Below are 19187 nucleotides of genomic sequence, written 5' to 3'. Positions count from 1 at the left end.
GCACCGATTTCAAATGTACTCGTTAAGCTGGGTATGAGTGAGCAAGATTTTTAAGTTTAATCTTGCAGCGAATTGGACCTTTCTCACTTACCAAACTTTTCAGTGAGAGCGGAGATTCGCCATGTGGTCATATTTTCGCCAAATGAGTGGCATTAACTGAGGGTCAGTAAAGTTGCCACATTTTGGCGGGAATAGGTATCTGCTTGCGCAAATTATTTGCTCCCAGGATGCACAGCAAGGCCCAGCAGCCAATCATAAGAGATCCCATCACAAGCAGATATATAGAGGGGCTGAAGGAGGGGTTAGTCACCCCATATTGTGATCTATGTGTAGGAGGTAGAGTCAGGGAAAGAATTCAGGGGCGTATGGCTATGGTTGCAGCAGTCGCCTGCGCAACCGGGCCCGGGTCCCTGAAGGGCCCACTCATCCTCCCCATCTGCTGCCGCTGAGGGAGTAAGATACTCACTTCGCCAAGATCCAAGCGCTGCAGCTACAAACTTCTTCCTGTTCTTGTGTTCCATCTCACAGTAAGAGCGCCCTCTATGGGGTGCTCTTACTGTGAGGAAGAAGATGGTAGCTGCAGCATGTGGATCGTGGCAAGTGAGTATATGATGACAGCTGAGCTGCTGCTGGTCCTGCTGCTGCGTCCCCCCTCTGCCTGGCTACCCTGGCTACCTATACTGAGGTACCTATTCCTGACTATCTATTTTTAGTCATCTAATCTTGGCTATCTATACTGAGGTACCTATTCCTGACCATCTATACTGAGGCATCTATGACTGGCTATCTATACTGAAGTACCTATTTTTGACTATCTATACTGAGGTATCTATCCCTAGCTATTTATACAGAGGTACCTATTCCTGACTATCTATACTGAGGCATCTAATCATGGTTACCTATACTGAGGTACCTATTCCTGACTATCTACTATACTCAGGCATCTATCCCTGACTATCTATACTCAGGTACCTATTCCTGGCTATCTATACTAAGGTACCTATTCCTGGCTGGGTGGGGGGTGGCTATTTAATGTAGGGTGGGGGGCCCAGGTCCAATGTCTGCATCGGGGCCCTGAGGTTTGTAGCTACGCTACTGAAAGAATTGTATTGTGTCAGGGAGAGATAGGAGCTTAGGTAGGCCAGATTTACCAACATAGTTCTGTGCCTTATAGGCTATATACTGTACAGAAAGTTATTGTGTAGGATTTATTGTTTACAGAAGTGGTTAGGCAGATGTCATCTCTGTTGCACTAGTTTTATTTTATTATTACGGTAATCTTTATTGTGTTTTTCCAAATAGAGAGAACAACCCCCTACATGATCACACAGCACAATGCCACAGATGTCGCATCATTTGAGGGAGCGTGCAACTGGCATGCTGTCTGCAGGAATGTCTACTAGAGCTGTTGCCCGTGAAATTAATGTTCTTTTCTCTACCAAAAGCAGTCTCCAAAGGCGTTTCAAAGAATTTGGCAGTACATCCAACCAGTCTCACAACCGCAGACCACGTGTAACCACACCAGCCCAGGACCTCCACATCCAAACTGCAAACTGTACAAAACTGAGCACATTCCAGAGTGGCCTGTATTGTGACCAGTCTAATGCTAGGTACACACTTCCTGCAGCACCCACACTGACCTCTACTTTTCCCAGCATCCACCCCTTCCCCTCATAGCTGGCACCCAGGCCAGTACTCCCACTCACATGACACCAAGTATCTGCACCCAGGCCTAAAATTGCACACAGTACTCACACCTGCACACAGCTTCCACATGGCCCCCACTATCTGAACCAAGCACCCACTTAACCCGTACCCGCACCTAAAGTACCTGCATTCAAAACCCATGTGATGCCCAAAGCCCACGCATAGCCTGCACCCAGTACAGGCATGGCACCAAGTATTCACACCCATGTCACATCCAGTACCTGCACCCAGTACCCACATGACATCCAGTACATGCACCCAGATCTTACGTGGCACTAAGTACTTGCAATCAACACCCGCATGACACTCGATACCTAGCCATAGCCAGAACCCACATGACACTCTGTGCTCACACCCAGAACCCACATGGCGCCCAGCATCTGCATTCAGCACCCACATGACAACCAATACCCCCCTAGCCAGAAACGAGGAGGGGGGGCATGTGGGGGAAGACGTTGCCAGGCCCCTTTTTTAAATTTGAGCACCCCCGGGTAAAGGACCCTCTGCACGGCCCTGCACACGATACAATTTTCTGTTAGATTTACCTGCCAGATCGATTTTTTTCAACATGTCAGATCCTAATTTCGATTGATTTTCTGATCGATTTCCGTTCACTTCTATGGAAATCGATTGAATAATCAATCAGAAAATCAGTCAAAATTAAGATCGGACATGTTGAAAAAAAAATTGATCTGGCAGGTAAATCTAACAGAAAATTGTACCGTGTGCACCTAGCATTAGGCACACCTGTGCAATATTCATGCTGTCTAATCATCACATTGATATGCCACGCCCGTGAAGTGGGATGGATTATCTTGGCAAAGGAGAAGTGCTCACTAAGGGCTCATTCACACTAAGGGCATCTGTGCCCTTTTTTCAAGCATAGGCGATTTTCAAAATCGCCGTAAAATTGCTTGTGTAATGATTCCCTACGAGAGAGTTCACATCTGAGCGGTTCGTTTCCGATCCGCTCAGCAAAGCGGTGCCTGTACCTTTTTTGAGGTGATTCTGCCTCAATGGAAGGTATAGGAAAAACTCAAAACGCTCACAAAATCGCAGCAATTGTGTTCATGTTTTTAAGAATAAATACATTGTATTTATTATTTTCCGGGTCAAAGAGTTCACTTCCTGACTTGCATCCGGGAATGAATTAAAAAAACGCTCTGGAAAAGCGCTTAGAAAAGCAGGGGAGCGCCGGAAGGGGGGGAAAAACATTGCACAAAAATGCAAAACGCTTGCGTTTGTGTTTTTGTTTTTAGGTGTGAATGAGGCCAAAGAATTACCACAGACATAAAACAGATATCTCAGCATGCTTCTAAAAACTAGGGTAATGGCTAGTTCAAATTAGAACATTCTAGCTGCTGTAGAAACAGAGTTATTTAATGTCTGATGAACACACAAGTTAACCTGTCCACGTTTGGTATAATTTTCTGAAGCGTTGCTGGCAGGTTATAAATCTGCCCTCAGATTTATTGTAGGCCAATCCATAGAGAAATAGCAAAGGATATTAATAAATTGTGTCATTTCTGCTTGGGGAACCTGGGACCCACCTCCCTTCCCTAGAGAGCGGGAAGGGCCGGCTTTAGGGGGGGGCGAGAGGGGGCAGAGCCCCCTCAAATAGACTTCTTGCCCCCTCAAATCAGCCGCTCTGCCACTGCTTCCTGGTCCATGAAACGCGCAGTGGCAGTGTGAGTGTAGTGAGCGGCAGGCGCGTCGTAATGACGCCGCCACTCTCTGCTCTCCCTCCTTGCACTCAGCTGTACAGTGGCTGGGGTACGCAGTGCCAAGCTGCTCCGCCCCTTCTTCCTGTCACCTTCCTAGATTTGGCCCTCCCAGCTGGATTTGAATTCAGCGCGGTCTCGCTGAGGCTGGGGGGGAGCAGAGCAGAAGTGTGCCGACAAGATCAAAGGGCTGCAGGCAGGGGAGGACTGGCCCAGGGGGACGGGGGGCAATTGCCCCCCGGGCTGCCCGAATCTTAAGTAATTAGGGCTGGCCACTGCTATACGCAGCGGCCGCAGACATACCACAGGTGACAGGTTCGCAGTGGGGATCGCAACCTCGCGCGATATTTCCCGGCAAGTTGAAGTATCCAATCAAAGAAGGGGCTGAGGCGGCCGGCCGTGGTGTGCCCTTGTGCGTGGCTGCGCCTGCGGTGGATGTGAGCGGCACAAGGACACAAATAGCTTAGGTCCTCTCCGGCCAGGTGGGTTGAAACTGCTTGACTCCGCCCCCCGCCTGGAGCCATTGCCGCCCGCAACGTGCTGCTGTGCCTGCGGTGTCATCGGAGTGAGCTGTCTCACTCTTCAGCTTTCTGTGCTGGGGGGGCTGGGGGCCTGGAGCTGTGGCTACGAGTGGCTGGCTGGAGGAGTCGGACACAGTCCTCCCCTGTGCTGCTGTGCCTGAGGTGTCATCGGAGTGAGCTGTCTCACTCTTCAGCTTTCTGTGCTGGGGGGGGCTGGGGGCCTGGAGCTGCGGCTACGAGTGGCTGGCTGGCTGTCCTGGCTGGAGGAGTCGGACACTCTTGGGGCTGGGAGTTGGAGATGCCACCTATAGCTGCTTGCTGCTGTGGAGGAGGAGGAGGTGTAGGACTGAGGAGACAGGAGGAAAGAGGAGGTCGGGTCCAGGTTGCCAGAGGAGAAGGTGTTTTTTATAAATTTTGTTTCTGTACTTCTTCTCCCTTCTTGTCACTGAGTTACTCACACTTTGCTGCCTGCCTGCTACTGCTGTCAAATTCAATTCTCTGCCCAGTTCAGTGCCCTCTGAGGTTTTTTTTGTGTGATAATCATCCCCATTCTGACCCTGGCCTGAGGGGGAACGTTTTTTCTTCTTGTGGTGTGATTGGCGGCAGGGGAGGGGGGAGGCAGGCAGTTAGGCACTGTCAAACAGGTAGTTGGAGGGGGGGGGGGGGAGTAGGTGTCAGACAAGTAGTTTGTATGGTGGGTGGGCAGGAGTGGGGTTAGGCATCAGCAGGTAGGTAGGTTTGTGTGTGTGTGTGTGTGTGGGGGGGGGGGGTTGTTTAAAGGAGTTATCAGGCATTTTTAATGAAATAAATGCTACTTACCCGGGGCTTCCTCCAGCCCCACGCTCCCAGCATGTTCCTCGCCGCAGCTCTGCAGTCAGCCATTCGCTGCCGCTGTCTCCCAGTCCTTGGCGATGGCACCAGTCCGACCTGGATGTCGGCCTGTACTGCGCCTGTGCGAGCAGCACTGTCAATCACCGCCACTTGGACCGGAGTGTACTGCGCAGGCGCAGTAGTTCTGCGTCTGCACAGTACGCTCTGGTCCATGTGGCAGTGATTGACAGCGCCGCTCGCACAGGCACAGTTGGCCTGACGTCATCGCCGGGGGCTGGGAGGCTGGACGAGCCCTGGGTAAGTAGCACTTATTTTCATAAAAAAAAAAAAAGCCTGATAACTCCTTTAAGGTTAGGCATCAGACACAGACAGGTAGATTGTGCGGAGAAATGGGGTTAGGCATCAGGTACATAGTGTCTGTGTGTGTGTGTGTGTGTGTGTGTGTGTGTGTGGCTGGGGCTGTTAGTCATCACAATTTGAAGATTTGCACACAAGAAAGATATGGCTTTGGGCTGGGGATGCCGTGAAACGGGCCTCTAGTTTGTGTTGTCCCCCCAGGCCAAAAGGTCCCAGTCCTCCCCTGGCTGCAGGCACCTGCTGGCACTTCACTGCTCTGAAGACTGAGCAGCGATGAAGCAAGACTGACTGATGAGGGGGAGAACACTGAATGTTCTCACAGCTAGGAACTCGGAGGATGCAGTGGCAGCTGGCCAGCAGAGCTTTGAGGACTGCACGTCGGGGGAGGAGGTCTGGATTCCTGTCTATCTTCTTGGGGATTTTTGTGTGTGTCTGTCTCTCCCCCTCTCTCTCCCTCCCCCCCCCCCCCCCTCTCTTTTTCTCACCCTCCTTCTTTCTCTGTCTCGCTCTGTGTGTGTGTAGGTAGTGTTATGTGTGCAGTGCAATGTGTGTGTGTTGGGGTAGTATGGAAACAGTGTGTGTGTTGTGTGCCCATGTGTGTGCCTCTCTCTCTGTGTCCTAGTGTGTGTAGTGTTGTGTGCAGTGCAGTGCAGTGTGTGTGTTGGGATAGTATGGAAACGGTGTGTGTTGTGTGCCTCTATCTGTGCCCATGTGTGTGCCTCTCTCTGTGTCCGTGTGTGCGCGCGCGCCTCTGTGCCCAGTCCTGTGTGCGTGTATGTTTTTTGTTGTGTCCCCCCCATCGTGTGTGTGTGTGTGTGTGTGTGTAGGGTGTGTGTGTAGGGTGTGTGTGTAGGGTGTGTGTGTAGGGTGTGTGTGTAGGGTGTGTGTGTAGGGTGTGTGTAGGGGGTGTGTGTAGGGGGTGTGTGTGTAGGGTGTGTGTGTGTGTGTGTGTGTGCCTCTCTCTGTGTCCGTGTGTGCGCACGCGCCTCTGTGTCCAGTCCTGTGTGCGTGTATGTTTTTTGTTGTGTCCCCCCCATCGTGTGTGTGTGTGTGTGTGTGTGTGTGTGTGTGTGCGCGCGCGCGCATCTGTGTCCAGTCCTGTGTGCGTGTATGTTTTTGGTGTGTGTGTGTGTGCTTCTTTCTGTGCCCTGTGTGTGTCTCTCTTAGTGATATAGCCCCTGCTAAAGCTTATACTCTGTGCTTGTACTGACAGTAAACTAGCTGCAGTGTGAGATCTCTGATGCCTCCATTATGTACAGTGTAAGCTGTTCCTCTATGCCTGTACTGATACTAATCTAGCTGCAGTGTGTGCTGATCTCTGCTACCTCCAGTTTGTACAGCATTAGCTGTTACTGTGTGCCTGTGCTGATGGTAAACTAGCTGCAGTGTGTACTGATCTCTGCTACCTCCTGTATGTACAGCATTAGCTGTTACTCTGTACCTAAACTCAACGTTAACTCACTGTAGTGTGTGCCCTTCATTTCTAATCCCCGTGTGTTGTTCATTTCTACCCCTACCTCCAGTATGTACAGTATAAGCTGTTACTCTGTGCCTGTGCTGATAGTAAACTAGCTGAAGCATGTTTTGATCTCTGCTACCTCCAGTATGTACTATATAAGTTGTTATTCTGTGCCTTCTGATTGTAAACCAGCTGTATTGTATGTACAGTATTAGCTGTAAAGCCTGGTACACACATAAATTTTGATTGGCCAATTTTACTCTTCTAGGTATTATGAGAGCTCAGCTCTGTTCATAGTATTTAAAGTCTGTTGGCCCTCATACTAGATGGGGGTGGTACAATTGGTCAGTGATTGGCCAATCAAAATTGAACGTGTGTATGCATTTTTACTCTATGCCTATACTAATAGTAAATAATCTAATTAAAGGATAGGAGGCTCCACCCAACATTTTTCTGGGCAGGCCCTTTATCTTTAGGTTACAACGCTGCTAAGTTCATGTATATTTGGCCCCACTCATGACCACGCCCATGGTCTGCTGCATGACCACGCCCATTTTTCGACGCGCCGCGCCACGCGCGGCGCAGGGTTTTTTTTTGTGCCCCCTGCAAATTTCTGTCTGCCCCCTCATATGTGCCTGTCTAGAACCGGCCCTGGCGGGAACGCCCACTTTCTAGCCCAGACCACCTCCACAGGTCAAATTCTATAAAGGTCTGGCCCAGCAGCAGTCATTTTAGTCTTCCAAATTTCATTGACTAAGAACTCTACACACGTATCCTCAGGAAGATCGACACATGGGCCTACAAACTCTTTGCTTTCAAGGACTTTGACCTCATGGCATACATTTGAACTGGACTATTTTCATTCATCCCAAAAGACTGAATGCAGCTAAGTACCTTTCTCATGTTATCCCTTTTATTTTATGCTGTGTGTATATGTGTTAATTTGTTAGTTTGTGTAAATTTGTGTAATGCATGTTTGTTATAAAAATGTTTAAAATCGTTTTAACGGTTATCACCTGTTCCTGAGTATCCAAAAACATACTTACTCCTCCGAAATGTTACCTTGTGTTCTATAGCATTTTCCATCTGCAATCCATATACTGGACTCGAGCACAGATAGACAGATCTGCAGCCAAACCCTGCATACAGCTAAGGGTTAAGTTAAAGTTTTCTTAAATAGTAACTGTCAGGCTGCAGAAGCTAATTTAAACCTCTATTCTCCTGTGTTAAACAGTTTAGAAGGAAGCTCAAAAGCCATTAGTGAAGATAAACATCTCAGTTACCTTTGATGTGTGCTTATCTTAAAGTCTGTTATAGACCCATAAAGACGCAAGCCGCAGCTAAACTGCAAAGCATTCTGGGGCCCTCCCCTCGGCTGCTAATGAGACGGTACAGGAGCTTCTAATCAGTCCAGCGCGAAACACTGATAAATCTCGGGGCAGAGTTTCACTGCAGGAGTCAGCTATTGTTCCTAGCCACATGGCTCATTAATATTCACTGCACACCGTGTTGTTCAAGAACGAGCTTATCTGTGATCAGAAGCAGGCAGGACATGAGGACACATTTGGCTTCACAAACATGGAGCCTGCCATGAGCTGTCAGGAGCATCTATCTCTGCATATACTATATACAAATTCTGTGAAATCCAAACGTGGACAGTGAAATGCATATGTAATGTAAGTACAGCCAATCTTTAGCTACTGATATATGTGTTTATTTTCTCTGAGACCCTATACCTAACAGCTCCTCTTTAATGTGTTATTATAGTTTAGTCATGCACATGTTGGTAAGCAATTAAAATTGTACATGTGTGGGGAATCCTTTGGGGTCAGAACTCTACTCCCAGCTAGTCAGTTCATAGATTGTGAATCAACATCTGGGTGTCTATGGGCACATTGACAGCGCAGCTGAGTACCTGAATCTGAAGCGATTAACCCAATCACGGATCATCCCTTGCGGTCTGTGACATTGTCTAGCTAAACTACTTTCCTTACAGCTACCGCGATTTAACATTGTGGACTTGGCTCCCTTGCGTGAGCCGATGATCTGTGCCGAGCTTTAATGGAATATACCAAGCAGGCATTACTTCTCCTGCACGGCTGTGCCTAGTTTACACAAGCATGCTATGAAGAACATTTCTTAGACTTTGGGATTTTCTGTGTGTAGCCAACTCCATATCACCATGGACAGCTGAACAATGCTACCTGTCTTTCACCACTTACTGGGTGATCTTATCGCTCAGTCGATGGTTGTCTGCAAGAGGTATTACAGCACCTGGTATACCTGCCAAGGGGTGTGGTGGGAAAGCATAGGCCACCCCAGTCCTCTACTTTCTCCTCCTGCATTTCTTCTACCGGCACCCCCTCTCTTTTTAATACTCCTCCTTTTAATACTTTTAATACTTTTAATACTCCTCCTTTGGTTTTTTCTACCTACATATAATACTCCTCCTGAAAGGCAAGCAGCAGAATAAACAATGGTTAAACAGACACGCCACTATGGCTCTCTCAAGCAGACAGGTTGCCAGGCAGTGCTGAAAATGGTGTCCTTGGGGTAGAAAAGTCACACGGCAAAGAGACTATCAAGCTTCTTTCAGGCACTGCATCCAGTGTTCTGTCCAAAGAAACCTTCAGTGTCACAGACAACCGATCACAGAAGTTGTCTGAAAATATTAATCACCTCACCTTTTTGAAAATGAATGAATGGTGGGTTACCAGCTACTATCATACCCCAGATGTCACTGATTGACTGACAAAAGGACTCACTGGCCAACAAAGATACCTGAACCCACACCGCTCCCGTGCTGAGCCTCTGGCAACCGCCAGCACACTGCAAGCTGCAGATGCCCCAATTTTTCTACTAGTTATCGCAACATAGAGGAGTGGTATTTGTATTTGATGGGGTCAATCACTGAGAGTCAGAACCTCGGCCTCGCTGTCGCTTTGCGCATAGATGCCCATTTGTGGATTCGCAGTCTATAAACCGACTAGCCGAGAGGAGCATCCTGACTCCAAAGGATTCACCACACACGTACAATTCAAATGCTTGCCACCACATGTGAGTCAGCACAGGACTGTAAATATATTAGCACACTGCGAACACTGTAAGTTAACCCTTAGCTGTATGCAGGGATCGGCGCCAGACCTGTTTATCTGTGCCCCATTCAAGCATACAAGTTATAAATACAGGATACTTCAGAACACAAGGTAACGTTTTTTTGGAGGAGTAAGTACGATTGTGTATGTTCAGCTACAGGTCATAACCGGTAATGATTTTTTTTAAATGTTCAATAACAAAAATGCATTACACACATTTACATACACCAACTAACATATAAAAACAAAGCTTAAAATAAAAGGGAATAATTGTGAAAAGGTTTACTTAGCCGAAATGCAGTCTGTGTGGGGATATCTCTGTCTGGGAGAATAAATGCAAAGTCCTTGGTTTCAGAATCAGAGGCCTTTAGGTATACTTTGTAATCCAAACTGATGCTACAGTTTCAAGATGGCTGCTAACCACATGGTCCTCAGGTTAGCAGCAGCAGGTCGAGTTGTAATCCAGATGATGTTAAAATGGAGGACTGAAGTCCGCCTGCAGGCAATGTGCTTTTGATGAAGCTGGTTTGGGGGCGTGGCAACGCCTGCCCACTCTGAATTACCCACCAATGACAGTCCACCTCCTCCTAGGAGGATGTTGAGCTTAAACTGTAAAACTCTGTAACTAATAAACTATACATGTCATATTTGGGTGGATAGCAGATTAATATTCATCAGATTATGAATGACATCAGACTTGATTAGGGTAGGGGGTCCAGTTCTTGAGAAGTTTAATAACTTGGTTGTAGCATACCCCTTGCCCCTCAAGACTGGTATCAAAAGTTTCAGCAAGACACTACAAACCCAATGATACAACCATAACTATACTATATTCCATAAATAGACAAAAAATCATATACAGCATTCATCTTCTCTCTGCTTCTGACGGAGTCAGGCACTCTGGTCTCATGCTGAGTTTATCCTGTCTCTTCAAAAGGCAGTAACACTTGCCATTTGGTTACTGCTGGAGAGCTTTCACACCTCTGTCCCTGGCCAGCAAGGAATCCTTTTGAACCAGTTAATTAAATGTGGGTGATGAGTTTGATTTCACTCAGAAGAGAGGAAAAGACATCTGTTGTACGTTTAAAAAGAAAAAAAAATGTCATTCTGCTCTGCTGTGCGGATCGATACAGAATCGCTAATCATCCCGACTTCCGTATCATTTATCACAGTATTCATCACCAATGTCATGCTTGTCATGCTGCCAGCTAGCAATCTACTTTCCATTTCTGCTAATTCCAGGAGGTTGGGTCAGATGAAAAACCCTGAGCACTGCCACACTGATAGGTATTGTTGCCTATCAGGCAGTCACCTAGAGCTCCATTGTTCCTGGAAGGCGTCACGGCAGTGTCTGCTGAAAGTGATCAGTAAGATCACTTCAGCAGCACTGTCTCCCTGATTCGTCCCCCTGCTCTCCGCTCAATCTCCTCCATAGTAACAGCTCAGCAGTGGACTCCCCCCATGATTTCTTCCCCCATGATTCAACTTCTTAGGCTGTTTGTGGACTCTGCTGTGCTGAAAGAATGGGTTCCATGTCTCTTCCAAGGTCAATATACTTCCAATTACTGTATTTTAACATTTAATACAGAGTTTATGGAATGTACGTGGAGTGGGGTATAGCACTGTATCAGCTAGACTTATTTTTAACATTTACTTTCAAGCGAACAGAAAGCACACTTATCTGGCCGATTCCCTTTGGTGCTAAATAACCATGACTCTACTGTAGTTCTACTGTATGTAGAATATCTTACCACAGGAAGTTGTAATGGAAAATTATACTCTTGCATTTAAAAAGGGCTTAACTGCTTTCCTTAATTTGATTGACATCCACACAGGGAAGGTTTTAGAGTAAATGGGGTAATTAGAAAAAATAAATGCTGGGCTCCTTACATTTTAGTACTGTATTGGGAAGTTTACCAGAGTTCCACTAGCCCTGTTACCTTCATGAAGTCCTTCCTATGGATTAAGATGCATGCAGCAGGGTTTAAGAGGTTGAGCTTGATACACATGTATTTTTTTCAATTTATATAGATATAATGATATTTAAAAAACAAAAATTACAATATTTGTATAAGACATTCTTCAGAGAAATATGACTTTTAGCTGATATAAAGGAAAGGGCCATTTAATTTTTGGGCAAGCTGAAACCATCTTGGACCCACAGTACAAGTCCCAGGGCTTGTTGATGCCACTACATGTGAGGGAATAGGAGTTTGGGTTATGCCTGATAAATCTTAAAGAAAAATTACAATAGTAAAATAAATACTCAAAAGAAAAATTACAATAGTCGAATAAATACTGAAACCTCATTACATTGAATACTCAAAAAAAAAAAAGAAAGAAAGAAAGAAAAAAAAAAAAAAGAGAGAATGTCTAGGTTTTGGGTTTATTTCACATAAACATGCTTACCACTTACCTGTGATGCAATGCAATATTTTTAATGGTTCAAAATTCATAGAAAACAAACTCATCAGGCGCCCCGAACAAAACATTGGGCGGAGTCTGGCTGTGAGGTTTGAGCTGCAAGCACGCAGGACACAGGGTGGCTGAACCCAGCTTTGTTTGTTTTTAATGCAGTAAGTTTGTGGGGCCCCGAGCGCATAGCTTAGCAGGAATAGCTTGGTCCATTGCTTCACTAGCGAGGCTGGTCTGGCCAGGGGGGTATATCTCGATACCCACACTGCTGTTTGTGTTTTAAAGTGTTAGTGCACATTTTAAAATATTTTTAATAAAAAGCCCAGGGGTATTTTTATGCTATTTGGAGCCTTTTTACTTTGTGAGGTGTAATGGAAGACTCTCTACAGGTCAGAGGAGAATGGCAGACGGAGATTGCCTGAGGGGCTGGGGGTGGCCATCCACCCCGCAAGCACAGATAGACCGAGGAGGTCTCAGCATCTGGTGAGTTGTTACCCTCAGGGAGGAGCACAGTGTGTTGTGCATTTCAGAGGCGGTTGACTGCTGTCTTTCCAAGAATTTATGACATCATAGTGCCTGTGGAGTTGATAACCAGATTTGAGCGCTACTTAATAAATTCTGAACCTTTGTTTCATCCTGAATAGTGATTAGGACTGAGAGCGCTCCACCGATTGATGAGAGCCCTCTTTGCATTTGCAGGTTGACTGAATTTGCAAGGGAGTTCTGCATGTTGATTTGCAAGGACTTTGCATTAGCAGTTTATTAACATTCAGTTCCCTATATGTGTGAGCGCTTTTAAATCATTGCTATCCACAATATTTGTATTGAGCATACCAAGCCTAAGAAGGGAACCTTGACAATTGTAGCGGGTTGACTTAATATGAGAATGCTGCAGCGTTTTTGGTACACTAAGTTCCTCCCCTTGGTTTGGCAGTTTTCATTACTGTGTGCTATGTGTTGTTGCCAGTGCAAGCTTTGATTACAATTTGCATTTATGTGAGGAATAGCCAGATGCACTACTTATTTTTAAGATGGAGATGACAGTAGGTATGGAGCAAATGTAAAATTTAAATAAGAGCACATAATCAAATGGTATCCCTCAAAGAACAGGTCTATGAAGTAGAGATATTGATGTGTTGTCAGGAGATGCAGCTTATTCTATACAGTTCAACCAGCAACCTCTATAGTGTTTTTTGTTTTTTCACTATAACACACAAAATTTTGTATTTGTCAAAAAAAAGCTGATTCTTTGCATAAGGTAGCTGTACAGCTGGCTGGTGCATTGCTATACTACTGTTGATATCAGTTCCAAGTAAGTGGGCACATACTGTCTGCAGGTGTGTAATAAAAATGGAAATAGTGCTCTTTAATAAACAGGTGTTGCACTGTGTTTGGGAACACTGGGCTTGTTTTTGTCTGGTGGTGTGGGACAGAAAGTTGGAGCGCAATGATAAAATCCAGAGGTGTCTCGATCCTCCATCCACATGTTGACATTTCCGTCCGAATTCAGAGAGTCTGTATCAGCGAGGACCAGACAGGCAAAGCATTGACAAGACGTTCCCGGGACAGAACAATGGTACATTGTGTTCTTGGTCATTCTTGTTACTGTGGAGGGGAAGCGAACGACAGGCACACAAACTGTTTACTGATTCCTCAGCAGAAGGGCACCCAGAGCACAAGCACCTACCAAGAGGTGTCAACTTCCGAGGGCTGGTGGCACCACGTCTGGCTGAGCCTGTGCCAGGTTCAGTGCTTTGCTGGTGATGCCCACAAGAACTTGAGGGATGACAGCTAATCCATGGTGATGTAGGCAGAGATCCGAATTTAGGATCCATCTACCAAGGTGAGGTCTCGTCTTATTAAAGAAAAGCTGAGAGAAGCAGCCTGAGAGAGACTTAAACAGATCACTAGGTATATGGAAGGAGATACACAGAGAGAGAAAAGGAGAAATGTGTAAAGATAGATTATCTATATAGTGCTGATTTCTTCTGCAGAGTACATAGTCATGTTACTAAGAGTTTTTTAGAGGGCCTTACAGTCTAATCCCTACTATACTCATTTTCATATGTTCATACTATAGTTGGGCCTGTTTCCACTTGTGCCCGGCGTGCATTTCCATATTGCGGACTGGTATATGTTACAATGAGCCTGATGCACTAACTAGCGGTAATATTACCAATACTACCACAACAGTTATGAACGATACCCGTAGTAACTAAATAATGTAAGTGTTGCTAATGTAATGCACATTACTAATGCATGTTACTGTGGGTTGAGCTAATAGCGTAACTTGTGGTACTCTGCTGTGGTAGTACCGGTAATATTGCTGTGCATGGTCTCTGCACGGCAATATTACTGCTGCTTAGTGCATCAAACACAATTTGTGTACACAAGTGATTCCTTCTAGCCATGCCACACATTTGGGGATGGCAGACTATTGATTTCAGTAGACAGCGTTTTCGGAATAGCATGAAGGGAAATGCCATGAGTTCGCAGCAGTGGAAATGGGCCCCAAGGGCAATTTTTAGGAGCACTGGAAAACTATACAGATTAATAGGTGAGAAAACATTTTCCACTTATGAGGATGAGAATATGACATAATAACACTTATTACAAATAGTTAAATACAATAATGGAATCTGGCCTTGAGTTTGAATATGTTACATACTGTACATGAACGAGTTAAATGTCACATAAAATGTCATTGTGGAAAATGAGTGTAAAATGTAAGCTCACCATGAGGCTTTGGTAGTGACACAATCCTCTCTTGTATGTATCAGACAGATCACAGAGCATCCCTCATGAAGATGAAAGGATTCACCCCCCTTCTACTTCTTCTCTTCTCTTCTGTCTCTATAGAGGAGCCTGGAATCTATCGCAGCGCAGACCGGAATCAAGGTCTATTACTCTGGGGTTCATGAGGTGCAAAGACAAAAATGGCTGGGCCTAGAATAGAAACAAACAGAAAGGCACTAGTATAGTATACGAATATAGTATACGAATATGTAGTTTAAAGTGTGCCAGAACTGGGTATCTTTTTTTAAATAAAAGTTCTCCTCTGAAATATGGTTATCGATATAGTTTTTACTCTGTCTCTAATAAAGTACATTTTAAAAAATAACGTAAGCATGTAAGATAACTAAAAATGTAATTTTAACTTCTTAAAGACCGTTCCACACCAATTGGCGTGGACGCGGCAGCAGCCCCAGGACTGCCTAATGCCAATTGGTGTGCAGTCCTGGGGGCGTTTTGCAGGAGATCGCACGCACTGATGCTACACGGTTGTCCCCCGAGGGGGGGTGGTGGAATCACTTGTGTGCTGAGCTGTACAGCCCTGCAGTGAGCCCTTAAAGCTGCAGTGGCCTAATTAGTGAGAATGGCCTGGCCACTAGGGGGGTATAAGCCCGGGGTCCCTAAGTGGTTAAGGAGTAGGAGGATAGATACAACGGCGCATGGCTGTCCGTTCTCACCTGCATTGCCATTTATAAATGACACTCGGTAATTGCAGCAGCCCAACCACCCCTCCCCTTCCCGCCGCTCATATCCCATGGGACCCTGAAGTATGGTGCAAAAATTCTGCTTCAGATTTTCAGTCCATGGAAATGCACTAAGTCGATTGTGGACCCCCAGTTCTCTAACAATGCGACTGAGGCATTGGTATTTGGTATCCCCATTCATGGGAGAAGTTGAGGAATATATTTTAGGGTGTATTTTGTGGCCTCCAAACAGCATGTGTACATTATGTGCTTTCAAATTAGCATGTTTCCCCACCAAAAATGAATGAATTTTTACATTTTACCCCATTTTTTCAATCAAAATTGAGAAAAGACTTAAAGAGGAACTGTAACGACAAAATGGCCCCTGGGGGTACTCACTTCGGGTGGGGGAAGCCTCAGGATCCTAATAAGGCTTCCCATGCCGTCCTGCGTCCCTCGGGGGTCTCGCTGTAGCCCTCCGTACAGCCGTGACGCAATATTTACCTTCCTGGCTCCTGCGCAGGCGCTCTGATGGCTGTCGGCGCCGAAGTAGGCGGAAATACCCGATCGCCGTCGGGTCTGCTCTACTGCGCAGGCGCAAGTTTCCGGCGCCTGCGCAGTAGAGCGGACCCGACGGAGATCGGGTATTTCCGTCTATTTCCGTGCCGAAAGTCGCCACAGCGCCCCCGCTGGAGCCAGCAAAGGTAAATATTGAAGCTACAGTCGGCTCTGTCGCCGGCTGTTCGGAGGGCTGCAGCGAGACCCCCGTGGGACAGAGGACGGCGTGGGAAGCCTCATTAGGATCCGGAGGCTTCCCCCACCCGAGGTGAGTACCCCTCAGGGGAGGTTTTTGTTGTTACAGAGTCTCTTTAAGAGTCAAATTTCTAATTATACCCCTTGTTGAATATGTTTGGGGGTCTAGTTTTCTAGATGGAGTCATTTTGGGGGATATTCTGAGGAATGCGTCCTTCTACACCGCTATAAATGAAGTATGCAGTGGTGCTCACCGCCAGGTCGTGATCACGCTTACGCGTGGATTCACGACCATTTTGACGCATTCCGCCTCGGACACAAAAATCCGTGAATAGATTTTCAACCACGAAAATCTACTTCGGCTTCGCGTGAATGCGGACAGAAATCCGCATTCACGCTCGTGAAACCCGGTGCTGAAGTCGTGGTTTGCGGAAATGCGTCAAACTATGTGGAAGTGACACATTGCAGGCCAATCAGAGTGCCCCAGCCAGGCCCTAGCAACCAATCACAGGAGGGGAGCTATGCCCTCCCCTCCTGAATATAAAGCGGCGGCCATGATGGAAAAGCTCTGTCCTTGCTAGACTGTGGTGCTGAGAGGATTATCTCCAGGCCATTGTTGTTTGAGCAAGTGCATTTATTGTGTTAAAAACAAAGCGTTTTTTTTGCTAACACTGCTCTTATACTGTACACAGTTAGCTAGTCAGTGAGTGATTGCTGTAGTTAGTTGTAGTCAGTGTAGTGTAGTGGGAGTGTGGGAGTCTAGTGATTATTTAACTGTGTGTAGTGCTGTGCAGGCAGGTTCAGTGCTGCAGTGTAGTGGGAGTGGGGATTATCTGTGTGTAGAGTGCAGGCAGGCAGGTTAGTGCAGCTGCAGTGTTCACTTGTATATTCCAGTGACAGTTATACACTTGTACTATTTGCAGGCAGCCAGTCACACCGCCGGCACCGCCACTCTCTGCCAGCGCTGTTCATTCATTCTGTCAGTGACCTTGTGCCATGCCCAGTGCCCACTGCTCGCTCGCTCGCTGGCATATGAGCATCTCATTACACAGTGTGACATCCTTGTGTGCCCACTGCATCCTTCAGTGACCTAGTTGTATATCCAGTGCCCACTGCTGTGCCCACTGCATCCTTCAGTGACCTTTTACTGTGCCCACTGCATCCTTCAGTGACCTTGTACTGTGCCCACTGCATCCTTCAGTGACCTAGTTGTATATCCAGTGCCCACTGCTGTGCCCAGTGCATCCTTCAGTGACCTTGTACTGTGGCCACTGCATCCTTCAGTGACCTAGTTGTATATCCAGTGGCCACTGCTGTGCCCACTGCATCCTTCAGTGACCTTGTACTGTGCCCACTGCATCCTTCAGTGACCTTGTACTGTGCCCACTGCATCCTTCAGTGACCTAGTTGTATATCCAGTGCCCACTGCTGTGCCCAGTGCATCCTTCAGTGACCTTGTACTGTGGCCACTGCATCCTTCAGTGACCTAGTTGTATATCCAGTGCCCACTGCTGTGCCCACTGCATCCTTCAGTGACCTTGTACTGTGGCCACTGCATCCTTCAGTGACCTAGTTTATATCCAGTGGCCACTGCTGTGCCCACTGCATCCTTCAGTGACCTTGTACTGTGCCCACTGCATCCTTCAGTGACCTTGTAGTGTGCCCACTGCATCCTTCAGTGACCTAGTTGTATATCCAGTGCCCACTGCTGTGCCCATTGCATCCTTCAGTGACCTTGTACTGTGGCCACTGCATCCTTCAGTGACCTAGTTGTATATCCAGTGCCCACTGCTGTGCCCACTGCATCCTTCAGTGACCTTGTACTGTGCCCACTGCATCCTTCAGTGACCTTGTACTGTGCCCACTGCATCCTTCAGTGACCTAGTTGTATATCCAGTGCCCACTGCTGTGCCCAGTGCATCCTTCAGTGACCTTGTACTGTGCCCACTGCATCCAGTGATTCATTACTAGCAACATGTCTGGCAGGGTTTCGCGGGGTGAGAGGAAAGGGAGTTCAATTGCCTCAGCCACTTCTGGGACTGCTCCACGTCCAGGGAGAGGACGTCCAGCTGTACGTGGTCGTGATGCAGCAGAAAGGGGGGCAGCAAAGCCTGGGCCGAGTCAGCGGACGCCATTGTCCAAATATTTTAAAGTTTCTGGTCCCCGTGTGGTGGTTGAGCAAATGGAACCTGACGTACTCATGGACATCATGACTTCCTCCCAGACCTCTACTGTGAGCACCACTCCAAGCAGTAGCAGCAGCAGCCAACATCCCACACTTGTTGTGACATCCACCCCAGCACCCACTGGTCAGCAGCCCTCCAAGGATGACAGCGTTCTGTCCCTCAGTCCAGCATCTGGGAACCTGCTGATGCAAGAAGCTCAGGACTTACTGGGGACTGATGTGGCAGAGATTGAGATCGGGCCACAATCACAAGCGTTGTTGAGTTCTGGTGATGAAGAAGAGGGGTCTGTGTCTGGGGATGTAGGGACAGAAGAGGAGGCGGGGGAGTCAGAGGAAGAGCTGGATTATGATGATGCTGCTGATGATGACGACGTTGTGGACCCTAACTATGAGCAGCCTGCTGAGTCCGTGGAAGAATGGTCAGAGGCAGAGCAGGATGACGAGTCACCTCGGCCTAGGCAAGGATATCGCCATATGTCAGGCAGGGGCATCGGCAGCAGTGGGCGTGGAGGAAGTAGACAGGACACTGCTTCAGCCGGCACCACCACCATGCAACCCCCGGCAACTACTACCACACATTGCTCCTCTGCACCCTCTGCTAGTGGGGGCCGCAGTAAATTAAAGTCACCAGTGTGGGATTGCTTTGAGGAATGTACTGATGACAAAA

The 19187-nt window shown here is 47.1% G+C and overlaps 1 protein-coding gene across 2 annotated transcripts in view; it reads left to right on the top strand.

Moving 5' to 3' along the window:
- The first annotated feature begins 13760 nt into the window (after positions 1-13760).
- HAPLN2 (hyaluronan and proteoglycan link protein 2) overlaps positions 13761-19187 on the top strand; it is an 82847-nt gene continuing 77420 nt past the window's right edge. Inside the window, exons 1-2 of one of the 2 annotated variants that reach the window (XM_068251720.1) lie at positions 13761-13949; positions 14887-15004. In XM_068251720.1, the coding sequence (XP_068107821.1) occupies positions 14908-15004 (97 nt within the window). In that variant the 5' untranslated portion in view covers positions 13761-13949; positions 14887-14907. The remainder of the gene's footprint in view (positions 13950-14886; positions 15005-19187) is intronic. The other variant, XM_068251721.1, reaches the window with a different exon arrangement.

This window comes from Hyperolius riggenbachi, chromosome 9, assembly GCF_040937935.1.
Source record: "Hyperolius riggenbachi isolate aHypRig1 chromosome 9, aHypRig1.pri, whole genome shotgun sequence".
NCBI classification, from domain to species: domain Eukaryota; kingdom Metazoa; phylum Chordata; class Amphibia; order Anura; family Hyperoliidae; genus Hyperolius; species Hyperolius riggenbachi.
This window is presented reverse-complemented; position numbering and strand designations above follow the sequence as displayed.